General features: G+C 44.2%; 1 protein-coding gene across 1 annotated transcript; it reads left to right on the forward strand.

Annotated features, from left to right (window-relative positions):
* The first annotated feature begins 1,817 nt into the window (after nucleotides 1–1,817).
* Nucleotides 1,818–4,458, forward strand: CCN1 (cellular communication network factor 1). The gene is made up of 5 exons (XM_090049441.1): nucleotides 1,818–2,018; nucleotides 2,217–2,430; nucleotides 2,759–3,106; nucleotides 3,240–3,442; nucleotides 3,556–4,458. The coding sequence occupies exons 1-5, from the start codon at nucleotides 1,959–1,961 to the stop codon at nucleotides 3,853–3,855; spliced, it is 1,125 nt and encodes a 374-aa protein (XP_089905567.1). The 5' UTR covers nucleotides 1,818–1,958; the 3' UTR covers nucleotides 3,856–4,458.
* The last annotated feature ends 12,478 nt before the right edge of the window (nucleotides 4,459–16,936 follow it).

Genomic DNA, 16,936 nt, shown 5'->3' on the forward strand with positions numbered 1-16,936 from the left:
CCTTACCCTGGCACACGTGCGCGGCGCCGCGCTCTTCTCCGTCACCCTTTCGGCGGGGGAAAGGAGCAGGCGACGAGACGTCTGGGCTTGCCTGCTCCGAGCAGCAGGACGGGTGGGCGCTGCTTCGCCATCCTCCCCGAGCCGCACACAAGCACGCATTGTATGGAAATGCCGCGCAGACAGGTTCATCAGATCCCCCTCCTCTTGGCATGCCCTCCCTCTCCGCCGGCTCTCTGCCCCCGCTGCGTCTCACGGCACTGGGAGGCTGAGCGGTCTCCCGAGCCCGCTCTTCCCACCCCTCCAGGCCTTGGAGGCAGAAAAGAGAAGAAAACCCAAACCTGTGTTAGGAACAATAATCTCATTTGCAAAGAAACATCCCCGGAATGGGGGACTATTGTAACGGTGCCGGGCAGCAGCCCCGACGGCTTCGCTCCCCACCCCCACCCGCCGTAATAAACCAGCAAACTACAGCACAAGCCAGTTGGCCCCGGACTGCAATTCCTCCTAAATCATGATAGACGGATTGCGTGAAAAACAGGAATTCCAAAGAATTTCCTGCCCTGGGAACACAAGCGAGGTCTATATTTAACACCATCCCAAGCTGTCAAGAATGCTTTGTGGTTGGATAACAGCAGAAAAATGTGGAAAATGCGGGCTACTGCTCTACCAAATATGGCAATATTGTTACGTCTGGGCTCGAAATCACCATCTGGAAACATTTACACCGCCCCGAGCCCGAAAGACAGGACGCCACAACGGGAGCTCGCAGCTCTCCGCCCGGCCCCGACCTCGGGAAGGAAACCCCCGGCTCGGAGCGGGGGGCGCCGGGGCCTGCACCCGGGCACGGGGCTCCCAGCCCGGCGCTGCACCTGGTTATGCAGAGAAATTAGAGGAGCGGGGAGCTCCAGGGCTGCGACTGCAGCCGGTCACCGGGCCCGGAGACTGACTACGGGGGCAAACGGCAGCAGAGCCCGCGGAGCCTCCCCGCCCGCGCCCCCGGGTGGGAGCAGTCCTACGAAGCGGGCTGGCTCCCCTGCCCAGTTACCGCGGGCTCGGGCACATGTTGACTGCGACCGCCCAGCGGGTCACCCGGAGTTCACTGCTCCGCGGAGCCCCGCTCCGGGCTGCGCGCAGCGCTCAGTGGTGCGGCCCGGGATCCCGGCGGAGGGCAGCGGCCGAGGGCCGCCCCGTCTGCCATCCCTTCCTCTCCGCCCGGGCGGCGCATTACACAGACACACGTGCTCAAACTTGGCCTCCCGAGGGCGGGAGCTGGGGCGCGGGTCCAGGAGGGCGATGCAGTCCCGCGGCCCGAGGCGGGGCGGCCCGAGACACGCGGGGGAACCCCCGCAACCAAAACCAAAGAAACAACAACAAAAAAAGAGGTTTCCGTGGAGCCGCGCCAGGTGCGGGGGAGCCGGGCTCGTGCGCGTGCCCCATTCACAAACGCTGCAGGCCGCCAGGCAGGCGCCCGGCCCCGGCAGGAGCGCACCCGAAGCAGGCACCGATCCGTCCCCCCGCCGCGGCAGATGTGCTGCCTCCTTCCGGAACCCCTGCCCGAGCGCCCGGCCCCGAAGTCCCTAAAGCACAGCGCGCAGCACCCCCGGGAGGGTCGCGGCGGATCCGGGGGAAGGTGCGAGCGAGACGGGGCGGGGCTTGGCCGCGGCCCGCGCCAAGAGACATTCCGGAGATGCCTGGAACGCTGGATGCTTTGGCGTTCTGGAACGCGCGACGTCAGTGCAGCTGCAGCACGCGGCGGCCGCGCTATATAAGGAGCCGCTCGCGCTCTCCCTGCTCAGACGGCGCCGGGACCCCCGAGAGGAGCGGACCGGACCCACCAGCCCCTGCCCTCCCGCCGCCACACAGCCCACCCGCGCCCTCCCGGCCCGCCAGGACTTCGGAGCAGCCCGCGGCTCCTTCCTCGTGTCCGAGCCGCCCCCGGGACCCCTCGTCCGCTAGCAATGAGTTGCCAGGGCCGCAGCCTCGTCCGCCTCGCCGCGCTCCTCTGCCTGTGCAGGCTGGTGAGTTCACCCGCCCCCTCCAGGCTCGGCCTGGGCTTTCCCCCTCGCAACGCGGCGGGTCTTTTCCCCTGCGCCAAGCGGGCCCGTGCCGGGGCGACCCGGCCGTGGTGCGGGGGGGGGGACGGATCCCTCATGCCGGGGCTGCGCATGTGCGGGTTGGGACCGAGACTCACCGGCGCGCCCTGCTTGGCCCCCCAGGTGCTTTCCACGTGCCCGGCCGCCTGCCAGTGCCCTCTGCAAGTGCCCAAGTGTGCCCCAGGAGTGGGTCTGGTCCTGGACGGCTGCGGATGCTGCAAGGTCTGCGCCAAACAACTCAACGAGGACTGCAGCAAAAGCCAGCCCTGCGATCACACCAAGGGGCTGGAATGCAATTTCGGCGCCAGCCCCACGGCTCTGAAGGGGATCTGCAGAGGTAAGAGACTTGTGGCTTGGCTGTCTTGAAAAAATAACAGTCCCCAGAGTGGCGAAGTTTAGTAATTTGGAGTCCATGTATGGTTATGCTTTGTTGTTGGTAGCTTGGCAGAAAGGCACATGACTTCAGCAGTCTGGAATGTGATTCAGTATGTCTGGGCTCCACTAAAAGCGCAGAAGGAAAAGTGATTCCTGACTAACTTATTGTTCTAGCCTCCAGTCTCTGGGGGATGTTACCATAAAGCGAATTTAACAGAGCAGCAAATCTGCCTGCCTTGAAAAGAGCATCTCACCTCTAACTCCCCTCCTCACTCTTTGTTCCTCTGCAGCCCAGTCCGAGGGGAGGCCATGCGAATATAACTCCAAAATCTACCAGAATGGAGAAAGCTTCCAGCCCAACTGCAAGCACCAGTGTACATGCATCGATGGAGCTGTGGGCTGCATCCCACTCTGCCCCCAGGAGCTCTCCCTCCCCAACCTGGGCTGCTCCAGCCCCCGGCTGGTCAAAGTCCCAGGCCAGTGCTGTGAGGAGTGGATGTGTGATGAGAGCAAAGATGGCCTGGAGGACCTGGAAGGCTTCTTCAGCAAAGAGCTAGGTCTGGATGCTTCGGAAGGTGAATTAACCAGGAACAACGAGCTAATTGCCATTGTGAAAGGAGGGCTGAAAATGCTGCCTGGTGAGTATGCCAACTTGGTGCCTGATGGTCGTGGGTTGGGCTAGGCTAGAAGGGAAGAGTTTAGTAGAAGGGGGGATGGAGCCAAAATACTTGAGAAACTCATGCCAAATTCCTCTCTCTTCTTCCTTTTTAGTCTTTGGATCCGAGCCACACAGTCAAACCTTTGAGAGTCCCAAGTGCATTGTTCAAACAACTTCCTGGTCCCAGTGTTCAAAGACCTGTGGAACTGGCCTCTCTACCCGGGTCACGAATGATAATCCTGACTGCAAACTTATCAAGGAGAGCAGAATATGTGAAGTGCGGCCATGTGGACAGTCAAGCTATGGCTCCTTAAAGGTAAATCCAGATCCCTGTGATGGCACTCTTGCTAAATAACTGACCTGGGCAGAGATGGGAGATTGGATATAGACTTTCTACTAACCATATTATTTGCTATCTCTTTCTTGCAGAAAGGAAAGAAATGCACCAAGACTAAGAAGTCCCAAGCCCCAGTGAAGTTCACTTATGCTGGATGTTCCAGTGTGAAGAAGTATCGTCCCAAATACTGTGGCTCCTGTGTGGATGGAAGATGCTGTACTCCTCAGCAGACCAGGACTATCAAGATCAGGTTCCGTTGTGATGATGGAGAAACTTTCACTAAGAACGTCATGATGATCCAGTCTTGCAGATGCAACTACAACTGTCCACATGCAAGTGAAGCTTACCCCTACTACAGACTCTTCAATGACATCCACAAATTTAGGGACTAAGTTGTGACTGGGGTGGGATGTTAACAGAGTTTAAGTAACAAGCAATGGAGAAAGGAACTTTTTAATGGTGGAAAATGGTGCCTTGTCCATGTGAGGGCAACATTTGAGATCATACGAGTGCACTGTGCAACTGGACACTAATGCAGCAGAGATTTAAGCATATTTAAAGCTTCATAATAGTGGAGCAACTTCATTGCTTCTTTTTGGAGCACCTTATCTTATTGATATACTGTTTTCTGTTTGTAACTGATCAGATAAATCTTTGTTCTGGTTATGAAAACTTAAATTTGTCTATACTGTTCAGTTTTAACATTATGCTTCCCTCCCTCCCCCACCCCCCAAACACAAGTTGGAAGTTACATTCCTTCCTTAGGTGGGCACTTTGAAGTGTTCACGTGTGGCAGCTATTATGTACCAACTTTAGTTTAATAGCAAACAGAAATCAGTTGTTTTAAAGCTGAGTATTTTATTTATCAAAATGTAGCTTTTTTTGGACCCCCCCATAATACTGGAATAAGTTGTAAATGATTTTAATTTTATATTCAATGAATTAAAAGAATTTATTTATGGAATTAATCATTTAATAAAGAAATATTTACCTAATAGTCTTAGCAGAATATTTTGAATGGAAATAGATATGGACTTACTGTCTTAAAAGATTAAACTTCTATAAACTCTTAGTCCCTCTGAAAACTAAGACCAGCACTACCGTGGAAATAATGATTATTTTGACTTTCTTTGTGGATAAGGGAACATTCTAATTTGTTCTACAGTCTGCAGCCCTGTGCGCTATAGAATAGAAAAGAAAACAGCTTAGTTGTGTTTAAAAAAGCAGTCGCCATATCAAAGATTTGATTTAATCTTATTGTCATAATATTCAAGTTCTGCTAGAATTTGTAAAATAGGGTGCTTCACAAGAATATATAATACATGCACACTTTTGTGAAATGGTGAGACTGAATGACTAGCCAGGGATCACATTACTTACAATAGTTGCTTCTTACAAATTAATAGTTATGTGGAAAAAGAATGTTTCATAGAGTCTGTAGGAGGTAGTTAGTTTTCACTAAATTCAAACTAAATGAGCTTGAAGCAATGACTTGTGTTAATCCTAATAACCCAGTGATTAAAAGTAAACATGCCTTTAACAGGAGAAGAATGCTAGGAATTTCAAGTACTTTTCCAATAGAGAGAGTAAAGGCCAGACAGACATTCTCTTCTCTTCCTATATCTATATACACACACATAAAAAGGAAGAGAAGAGAATGTATACATATAAAATAACATGTTAATAATAATAATGTTTTAGTGAAATGAATTAAGTTCAACTATTCAAAGGGTAGATTGACATAAAATATTTTTCTTCCTGTAAGTCTAGGACACAGAGAAAGTTGCATCACTGTTTACATTAATGTTGTATGTCATAAAGCTGCAGACTACAGAGGGCTTACAATAAACCTATGACAGAGTAGGTTTCTCTTTCTCATACCTCCTCTTTGGTCATCAACTTAGTCCTCTAGCAAAACATTTCACAGTACTCTTAAGCAGGAAAGCAAATCCTTGTACAGAAACAGATGAGGGATCTTGCATTTTCACAGAAGTAAAATAGTTACTAAATATCACGGCAAAAGACAAATCAACAGTCCAGTGCTGGGTTAAGGTTAATTTCCCATGAAAGTCTGACATAAATATTCAATAAATCAAACAAGTAGCCAAAGCTCAGTTCATTTGGCAGGTGATGCTTTGCCGGAAAAATTATAACCATAGTTTCTGCTCAGTCAGGTTTTCTCCCTCGAGGCATTCAAAACTTTAGTTGTTTACCACCTGGCCGCCAATATTAGCCATACCAAAAACTTATCAGTACAATATTTGTTGGTAGTAAAGGTGTGAAACTCAATGGAACACTTTTGTGGGCTTCTATTTAAATTCAGCAGTGAATGGTTTATACATCAGATGCATAGACTATATTGCCAACATGTTACCTTTTGGTTTCATCGGTTGCATGTGCTGGCTTATTGCAGGGAAGGTATTAAAGGGACATGTCCCTCAAAAACAAGCACATAATAGCTACATTCTTAGCTAACCCAAATTTTAGTATGTTTGTACCAATGGGTTATTATATTTTAATATACCCATATTTAAATTGGGTGAGTGCCCTTTAAATATGCACATGGCACTTCCAAGTCTACTGTAAAACAGAATAGTAGTCATGTCCCAGCATGAATGACATACTTTTGGCTTTTAGTGCTTGGTAAATTACAGTCCTGATCTTATAATTTTCACTAACAGGAGTAATCTAACTGGAATCAGGGAGCAAGAATTGGAGGAGTAGGCTCTATTAATAGGAACTAGGGTATACAAAATGGAATTATCCTATTAAAAGAGGGTAAGAAAATTCTGGCTACGCTAAAGTCAGCAACAAAACGTCCATGGTTCAGGATTTTACTCAGAGAATGCATCTTATAGAATATATTGAAAAGCACATTCTTTTTGAAGCATCAGAGAAAGAGAATGCTGCAGCGAAGTATCTCACTGTCAGAGAAACCATCACCCTTACCTTCCACCACTTCCTCCTACACACCTGCATAAAAATCGTCATTCTTTCTGAAGCATCTGCCTCCTCTCCGGTGCCCTAACAGAAAACCAGGTTCTTTGTACATGAACAGATAAGAGTATGCACACAGGCTTCCTTCAAGCTATAAAACAGGATGCACAACTATGTTTTATGATCATTACTGTAATTTTATTTACCAAGCAAATAGCAAAACAAAACATGGAAATCCCCTTTTAAGGCCCATGATTTCTTTCCTGTTTGATACGTGCTACAAAAAAACAAAAAAACAGTGGGCTACTTCTAAGAGGCACCTAAACCACTTGTGTAAAGAGGAGCTAGGGGTGCTCAGCATGTTGAAAAGTAGGTCATTACATGCTTCACACACCCACTAACAATACCAGACCAACCATTCTACTCTGAGTGGAACTTCCTATAACCAGGGCCAGACTCCATGAAATCCAGTCGAGAACTCGACATGCCAATTATTCACATAGGAAATGCTCAAACACTGCAATGATGAGAACCAGAACAGAACCCAAACGCCAATGTAATCCAAAGTTCTATCTATTCTTGTGCCCAGTGTTCCTCTTAGATACTAAAACAATCAGTACCATGAAACACGTACTGAGTTGCATGTTTATTTACCTTATTCACATAAGGCAACAAAGAAAAACATCTTTTTATATCATCTTCCCCTGAAAAAGGGGAAAAAATTACAGGCAAGTCTAGAGCACTCACCAGGAAGTAAGATTCAAGAAATATATTCAGCCACCTCTGCTGGAATTCCTCTGAAGTTGTACTACAAACAGGCAAACTGATGGGGAGCAGATGTGTGAAGATGTTCACCACAAAAGCTATCTTCTTGCTAAAAGTGAACTAATCCTTGACCATCTTTATTCCCCCAAAGCAGCTTCAGATACAGGCTTAGAGCCAGGCAATCCCATATAAGATGCAGGGCTGTTATCTAGCACTAAAGGTTTCCTAACATTTGCCATTATAAGACCACAATGACAGCTGCTTATGACTTTGCCAAACTTAGATCTGTAGGCTGAAATTTTCAATTCCTGGTAACTGCCCCAGGTTGCATCTCTTTTTCAACTAATATGAGAGAAACAACTGAGCCATTTCTAAAAACGAGGATAGGGAAAAATACATTTTGTGCATATTATAAAAGCCTCAGACCATAGTGCCCCTAGCAGACTTTACATTTCAAGACAGGTGACGTTTGTGTCAGGGGTGTCCCTACTAGGAGAATCCAACCCACTAAGACAAGTTATAAACCTGCTTGCTCAGCAGACAGGTAGACTTTTGCAGTTAAATTTCCTGATGATTGCATCAGAAGGGACAAGAGTCAGATCTGCAGGGATGAGCCGCCTGGGGGGGAGGTGGAAACATGGGCTGCAACCCGTTGGGGATAAGGGGGAAGTGAGACCCAGTCTTAATATAGTAAGTTGCATTTCTCCAAGCCCAGTCATTAGAGAAGAAGGGTTGAATAAATATTTGTTTAGTGTTTCTACCCCTCCTGCATTTTTAAATGTCTCTCAAAAATGCCCTTTTTCTATCCAAAGGAAATGCTGTTATGTTTCACATTTTAGAACTTGCCAGTTCCTAAAGGGAAGGAAAAGTGTATATTAATTGAAGATGTTTTTATTTGTATGTCAGTACAGGTTGTAGACACATTCCCAATGAGAACATAAACCTATTTCAGCTCATGTTTGGAAGATGTTTGTTGCAAACGAAGACTAGAAACTTGCATCTGTAAGTGAGTTTTCATTTTGCAGGATTTAAGTGTCATAGGAGCCACTAAATACATGAAGGGAGGAGTCATAGCCTGTTTTCTGAGAGTCTGAGATCCCTTGAAAGATGCTGCAATACTGCCCAGATTAAGTTTAAGAATGTGAATAGTTTAGTTGACTTAAGAGTAGGCATATACCTAAATTAAGTGCATGCCTGAGTATTGGGTAAGAGCCAAAGAGCTCAGCACCTTGCAGGATTGACCCTTTTGTGCTAAGCTACTGCCTGCTCTGCTTCATAGCCATTTTAACTTAGGCACATTACAATTTTTCACCTTTATGCATGTAAATTATTTTTCTGCCCATTTAATACATGTGCAAAATCCCCAGAAACACATGAATTGTGTAGAGATTATGAAGGAACCATCACTAAGGTACCTAAACTTTGAAGACACCAGCCAAATAATTACAACTCGTGAACAGATGAAGCAAGCGCTACAAGAATTTTGTTTACTGATCTGCGACTGCTAAATACAGTTTGTATTATAGAACACCCTGCAGTAGCCCAAAGCACTTTATATGCATGAAATATATTAACAACTCCATTCACCTCTGAAATCCAGCCATCTATGGGATTCAAATGCATCAGCCATCATAGAAAAGTAATTTTATATGTTTTTTTATGAGTTTTTTTTTCTAACTGAGGCCAGAAGGGGAATTTTTCAAGATGGACCACACAAAAATCCATATCAGAGTCTGGCTAGGATAAAAGCATTAACAATATGTTCTCTTATGATGACATTTTTATTAAAAATGGAGATCCTGAATACTTTTATTCTCATCTCCAAATCCAGCCGTACTCTCCAGCAATATGTTGGCGACACTGGTTCAGTACCAGATCAGAAGGAAACCATAAAACACTGAGCCATCCAAAGGAGTTTTATTTCCTTGGAAGTAACAAGACGAAGTCTGACTCTATCTAGCTTCTGAAATCCAATGCTGTAGCAAGGGGGGTGGGGGGGGGGGAAGCAGGGCAACGCCCCCAGGTGTCAAAGCGATGCCAACAGATGCTGCCCGAATGGAGCAGGGTGCGGGATGGAGCCATGAGCAGCCTGTTTTAGAGGGCATGGAGATGGGGGAAGGGCGGCTCCTGCCGCTGTGTGTACTCCCAGGCAAGCATGGAGGGGGGGCCGTGTGCCCCCAAATCTTTGCACGGGGTGAGGCTGAGATGCTGCTGTGGGCTTTGCCCCAGGTTCCAAACTTTGTTGCCATAGCACTGCTGAAATCTAACTAAATCATAGACTACAATGGTATGATTAGAAACTTGCTGAGATTTTAAAAGGGAAAAAAACATATTTTATCAACAGAAACCTAAATAAGCTAAACCTTCTCCTTCTGCTCAGTTATAATGGAACAATCCTATTAATATCAATTGGGCTGTAGCACTGCCGGGAACAGAAGTCACTAGAATAATTCATAGAATCATAGGGTCTGGAAGGGACCTCAGGTGGTAATCTAGTCCAACCTACTGTTTAAAGCAGGACCAGCCCCAACTAGATCATCCCAGCCAAGGCTTTGTCTAACTGGGTCTTAAAAACTTCCAAGGATGGAGATTCCACTACGTCTCTAGGTAAGCTGTTCCAGAGCTTTACTACTCTCCTAGTGAGAAAGTTTTTCCTAATATCTAACCTAAAACTTCCCTTGCAACTTGAGACCATTGTTCCTTGTGATATCTGCCACCACTGGGAAGTCTAGCTGTATCCTCTTTGAAACCACCTTTCCAAAGATTGTTATTAAATCCCCTCTCAGTCATCTCTTCTGCTGACTAAATAAGCCCAATTCCCTCAGTCTCTCCTCTCAAGTCATGTCCCCCAGCCCCTGAACCATTTTTGTTGCCCTCTGCTGGCCTCTCTCCTACTTGTCCACATCCTTTCTATAGCAGAGGAACTCTCATCTGTAATTAACAATACAGATGAGAATTCAGAAAGGAAAAAGCTCAGTTAAGCTTCAAACATCGCCCTGCACAGCTGTCTTCCAGCAATGCTTCCTCCTCCTCAATCATTGGCTTTTACTCAGTCACATTGTATACACTACAACATGCGCCAAACAGAGATGGACAAGTTCCCTGGCTCATAATAGAAGGCTGGCCATGTATAGAGAGTACAGAGTCTATTTTTAATTGATGGAAAGACATAAGGCCTGCTCCTCAGTTATTCTGTTTCTGTATTTGAGGCAGAGGTGGTAAGTGGAAGTGAACCTAGTCAGTTGGTTTAAAGCCACCTCTTCACTCTCTACAAGGAGTGTTTTCTCTACATACTGCATTGTTAAACACTTCTGCTCAGACAGTCCTCCAAAAGTACACATGAATATTAACTATGATGCAGAAAAAGCCTTCAGTGTGCCAACAGAAGCTTAGAAAGAAAAATAAAGACATGTTCAAGAATATTTTGTAAAATCTACTTACAAGCAAAATTAAATAGAAATATATAATTAAGAGGGACGAGGAGAAAGAAAAGTATTGGATAAAACAAAACATCCAAAAGGGACCTGGGGGTCATAATGGCCCATAAAATGAATATGAGCCATCAGTGTGATGCTACTGTTAGCAGACCAAACACCACGCTGGCGTGCATCTACCAGTGCATCTTAAGCAAAATAAAGAAAGTTATTCTCCCGCTTTGCTTGGCATTGGTAAGGCTGCAGCTGGATTGCTGCATCCAGTTTTGGGTACCCCACTTCAAGAAGGATGTGGAGAAGCTTGAGAGAGTCCAGAGAAGAGCCACTCATATGATTAGAGCCCTGAAGAGCAAGCCATACAAGGAAAGGCTGCCAGATACGGGACTATTCAGCCTAGAAGAGAAGACTTTGCAGGGATTTGGGGGCAGTGTAGAAATATATTGGGGAGAGCATCAAGGGCTAGGTGAACAATTATTCACCAAAGTGCCCCAGGGAAAACAAGGAGCAATGGTCAAACTCCTAGAAGGAGGTTTCAGACTGGATATTAGGAAAAACTTCTTCATGGCTTGTGAGACCAGACTCTGGACTAGATTCCCAGCAGGGGTGGTGCAGGCACCTAGAGATCTTCAAAAGGAGACTGGACGCACACCTTGCTGGGGTTATTTGACCCCAGCAGTCGTTCCTACCCAGAGCAGGGGGGCTGGACCCAATGATTTATCAAGATCCCTTCCAGCCCTAAACTTCTGTGAATCTATGAGATCAAAATAAGGCCCTTGAGGAATAGAGTCCACTTTGATGATTCAACAAACAGACTAAAAAGAAACACATTCACAGTAATGTCATTCTGATAGGATGAGTAGGGCATCAGATCTAGGACACTAACTACAAGGGGACACCAGAATCCTCTCCCCCGGAAGTGTTTATTACAGCAGGGACAGCCCTGCAGTACCCCTACTTGGCCATAGGAGCAGCTCTGCACCGAGCAGTATATCTGGAGTGTACGCAGAATACCATTCCCCCCCTCCCCCCAACACCTTCTGCTCCCCAGGATCTCTGCACCGGGAAGGCACCAGTTGCAGCAGTACCAGCTGTGTTCCATGTGCAGAGAGCCTGGGCAAGTAAGACTTCCCTTCCCCTCCCCTACTTTACAGTGGTTGGCATATCTCCCCAACCCCGGGCACTGAATGACCATGCTATGCCTCTGCTTATTCCTCTTTCCACCACATTTGTTTCCTTTTCCTTCAGGATAAAAGCTGTGTTGATGTAAGATACAAACACGACATGCATTCTTATGCCAGCTTGTTATCAGCAGTAGCTGGGAGCAAATATCTTCATCCAATCTGCTCAGAAGGCAGGTGACCTAGTTCTACTGTATTACAAAGCCTTGACAAACAAACTGCAGTACAAACTCTCAAAGGTTTGCAGTGGTAAAGCTAAGAGATTTGTGCTGACATCACCATGCTATCACTGCACCACCACATGAATTTTAGTGGCTAAAAAGCATGTGCAAAAATAAGATCATAAATGCCCAGAAAGCTCATTAGACTGAATTTAGAGTAGACACACTAACAAGACATCTCTTTCAAACAGAGTGGTACAAAGAAAAAAAGAAAACAAACAAACAAAATTAAACACCCGGAGAGAAATAAGTCCTGTTGCTCTTCCTCTTACCCTCACTGAAGTTCCATTGCTTTGGGGCTGTGTAATATCATGTTTTTCTAGGGAATACACGTGGCCAGAGCTCAGGTATTGGAACTCTATGCGTCACAGAGCAGGAGTGCTTAGCCTGTGGCCCAAAGGCCAGATCTAGCCCTCAGAGTTGTCTCATCTGCCCCATAAGGCTTCCCAAGGATCTAGAAATTTGGCAGAGAGGGAATGGAGGCAACATTAAAAGCTAAATCACCCTGCTGTCAATTTCTGGTCCTGTGGGGAGCCCCAAAGGCCAGTTAAGGTAGCCCGGCAGGTCAGATCTGGGCAAGAGGAATAGGGCTAGTGCACAGCCAGATTTGGGCCAGTGTGCTGAACTGCACCCCCTGGACTGACCCCACACTACCCATTCAGTCCATGGGGCTGCAACGCTGGGCGTTGCTGCCACAGAGCACTACAATATTTATGCAGCAGTGCAGGGAGTCTGCCAAATGCAAGTTACCCCCCACCTTTTAGAGGGGCATTATTAAGTAGCAGTTACATCTGCAGTCAGAAGGTCGCAGTTTTAGCTACTATGTCCTGCTGCAGTGGGGGGAGTGGGAGAACTCTGCCCGCGCCTTGTCTTGAAGGCCCATGGGAGAAGAAAGAGCATTTCAAAAGGGAAATGATGGAAGGATCTCAGAATACGCATCTAGATTCTAGAAAAAAATTCCTGGAGTCAACAGTAGCTGGCAGCAAATACCCTTCCTCTGAACTGTTTAGAAGACAGGTGAAGTATTGTACTACCACCGTCTTCAGACATGACCATCTTTTAGCTTTTACAAAGCTATTTATGTTAATAAGAAGCCAACTTCTGTCTTGCTATACTGGAAGAAAGTTCTGTGGTAAAGATCACAGATCCTTGTTTAACTAAGATCAAGGAGGACAAAAACCAAGCTGGAATCAGCTTTGCAGTCTGATACTAGCATGCTATGGGACAATACTGGCTGCCTGTGTGGGTGGCTCAACAACCCCAATTTCTCTGAAAAGCTCCATTAATAGTATATGGAGAACTCTGGCAATATCAGCTTATCACATTACTGAGTACTACTGAGAATACTGCACTAAGCAAAATTAAACATTTTAAATACCATGAACATTTCCTGCCCCCTTCCCCCCTAAAAAATGCACCTCCATCAAGCAATAGCCAAGATCTGTTGGGGAAGTGGTGGGCTGGATTTTTTTCTTTTGGGCAAAGAGAAAACAAGCTAATGCTGTGGAAGAACGTTTCTTTTTCTTCCCTTGGTGGTATTGAAAGAAAGAAAATGAAGCAGCTTTAAAAGAAGACAGATTGAGAAACCTGGGTCCTGACATCCTATTTATCTATTGAAAAAAACATAGCAGGTGTCAATCTCACTGAAAAATTTCCCACAGCACCAGCCAATGTGCAGCCTAGCCTGAAAGGGTATACCTAAGAGTAAGAAGAAGAGCAGCATTGTTTGTGCTGTGCCCATATTAAGGAAATTAAAAACAAACAAACAAAAGAAACAAAAAAATTCCAAAAATCTACCCACCCCCCATCTAGCACCAACAGGAACTGGTATAGTCAAGTCTCCAGCAGCTTCCAGGGTTTATATTATTGCTAGTTAAGTCTACTGAAAAAACTATTTGGTCTTTTCTAATGTAATGGGCTTTTCAGCAAGTTCAATTATGAGTGGTTAAAAAAAAAAAAAAAAAAGACAGACAGATCCAGCCAATGAAACTTTGCCTCCAAAACAAGTGTTATGATCCATAGAGCTAGCCCAGGAAATGAGCTTTAACAAGAAAAACATAATTAGAAACACTGCCATGGTCCAACAGATCAGTCTGACAGAGCTGGGACACAGTAGGAGTGCAACCTTTTTTTTTTTTTTACCAAATTAGAGAGAGACTGGCAGGAAAAAAGCTGCATTACGCATGTGATATTTTCCTGGTTTAATGTCATCTACAACTACCCTTTCATTTTCAGTATTTATTCTGAGTTGTTTGCTGCAATTTGTTTGTCCTGCATACATATGACTTCCTTCAACAGCACCACACATTTCCACCAAATAAAACCATATGCACTGCCATAGCAACCTTCTAATACAAACATAGGGTAATCTTTGTTCACTGAAGTACACAGTTCATTTTTTTCCTTATTAATAGAATCTGCATCTGCATACAGTTTAACTGAATGCCATAGCAACAACACAAACAAATTCATGATTTTTTATATAAATATTTTTAGGAAAATAGTTTGGAACTTAAAAATCAGAATGCCATGTTTATAAGCAAACAACGCTTGACAACGCTCGAGTTAAGTGACACTTTCACAGCTTCATTTACTCCTTTGGAGCCTGATCTTGCAAGGTGCTGTCCATCCTTACCTCCTACAAGTGTAAATCGAGGACAGCCAACAGGTTCCTCGATTGAGTTCTTGATTATAAATAATTCCACAGAACACACAGTATAAGGTCCACCTAAGGTTAGCTTGCATGCTTCATAAGCTTTGTGCTTTTTATAACCTACACTGTACAGAGGGCATTTAAATATAGATTTATTTTAAGTTGTCTTTTAAAATCCCAGACTAAACTTGATAAAAATGACATCTCTTGAAATAGCAAGAACTCTCTACTACAGGCTACATTATTACATTATGAAAGCTGGGTCTGTTCCCTGCTGAAACAATCTTCCCAGACCTGACACCCAACTCAAAGAAATTAATTTCCCACTTTGGTAACACCACCTGGGCAGAAGCATCTCATTTCAACAGCTTCTGGGATCAGAACAAGAACTCCTGATGAAGATAAATACAAATTCAAACAGCTGGTGATGAACAACGATAATATTAAACTCATATCTTATGCTGAGAAGTTATTTATAACTACGCACTTTTTATATATGGAGACATTGATTAATTCCAAGATTTATATTCAGAAGTCATATAAACTAAGAACAGAATACACGTGTCCAACAGGGGTGATTCTGATCTCAACATTTAGTTACATCAGCTCTCACAAAGAACCTGTCCTAGCTTTGTCCTTGACTATCTTTTGCAAAATGAAGCTACTCATATATCAGTTACCTACTGTTTCAGTATAAAATGCATTTGCCTCTATCGGCTGGTTTGAGTTTCATAGTTGGTAGGGTTGGAAGGGGCCTGAGCAGATCAAGCCTGACCCCCTGCCATGGCAGGAAAAAGTACTGGGGTCAAACGACCCCAGCAAGGTTAAAAGCCTTTACCTGTTACCTGCTAATGCAGTTAATCTTGTAGGTCAAGTGATAAGATGTCTGTGTTGCAGTGTTGAACGTTTAGGGTTTAAACAGTGATGATAATGCATAGTGAAGGAAAGCAGGTAGTTACCGTTGTATATAATAGAGGTTACCATTTCCCTTTAAAATATGTAAACTAACACATACAAAACAGTACATTAACAGAAAGGTATTTGGGGTACAAGTAAAGAACTCAGTGTAAACTGAGGATAAAAAAAAAAAAAAATCAAACTCTGTATATGCACTAAGTACTGTCCAAGTTGTACTGTGATTAAAACATAAACTTAAGATTGAGTGGGCATCAGTAATTTAATACTTTCCTTAAGGTGCAGGGTCTGCACCTTAAAAACTAAATTGCTGTCTTTTAAAATATATACAGTATGTTTAATATAGTATTTAGTAACTGAAATTAGCAAATACAGGAAACAAATTGATGCTTGTCACCCTGGAAGGAATGACAAAAATTCTGTCCTAAATGAATTAACAACTACTCTGCAAGGTAGGGATATTAGGAAGTTCCGTGAACAAATCAGATCATCATGCAGCACAACCAGTGCAGTACCTGCGAAAGCCAATCTTTGTATGAACTGGCCTTTACTTCAGTTTAGCTAAACCCAGGCATTATGTTTCAAAATAAATATTTGCCAAACTTCAGTGAAACTAGATCAAAATCTATTTGAACATCTGATGGGGGGAATTCAGTGCCATTACTGTTACTCTAATTAGTGTTGGTAAAACAGTGCTATACGTTAAAAGGATTAGAGCTATCTAGAAAACAATGCCTAATACATTTATTAAAAACTAGCAAGTTATTCTCCACATAGCTAAAGTCTAGATTGTGCTTTGCTGCTTTTTATTTATTTTTTGATTAATTCCGTTCCTAATTAACACTCCAAGAATTATATGCAGTCATTCTTATTTTACCATTTTAAAATAATGAATCATTTCCATGTGAAAGAATGACAGTTCTAACACTGTCACCATTTAAAAAAACAAATTAAGGATATCTATAATAAGAGTCTAAACTGGACTGGTTTAAAATTATGCACAAACCATTTCCACACAATTAATGACAGCTTGCAAGTTTGTAGAAGAGTAACACAAATCATACCTAGTATAAAACTGTGTGCCTCAGCCAAACTTTAATCATATACAGATGAAGTGGCCTGTTTGCTACATTAGTATCTGTAGCATTCTAATTTCTACCATGTGCAATGAATCTTAAGAAGAGGAATTCTTATCTGTTATAGATGAAATAAATTTCTTACAAATGAGCTTTGGCAGTTAAGTTGCTTTATTAAAATGTCTAGTTTCTCTCTTATTCATATTTATGTGAACAGGTGTAAGACTGGCTTAACAGAATTTGTGGCTATCAAGCCTACATACAATCACTACTGATTCAAAAAGACTCATTACT

This window comes from Crocodylus siamensis, chromosome 5 (assembly GCF_052110815.1).
Source record: "Crocodylus siamensis isolate JL-2025a chromosome 5, ASM5211081v1, whole genome shotgun sequence".
NCBI classification, from domain to species: Eukaryota; Metazoa; Chordata; order Crocodylia; family Crocodylidae; genus Crocodylus; species Crocodylus siamensis.

Excerpts from the sequence above, each read along its gene's own strand:
- CCN1 (XM_090049441.1), top strand. The coding sequence starts at position 1,959 with ATGAGTTGCCAGGGCCGCAGCCTCGTCCGCCTCGCCGCGCTCCTCTGC. Across the intron at positions 2,431-2,758 it reads TCTGAAGGGGATCTGCAGAG|CCCAGTCCGAGGGGAGGCCA; the intron begins GTAAGAGACTTG and ends GTTCCTCTGCAG. Across the intron at positions 3,443-3,555 it reads CAAGCTATGGCTCCTTAAAG|AAAGGAAAGAAATGCACCAA; the intron begins GTAAATCCAGAT and ends TCTTTCTTGCAG.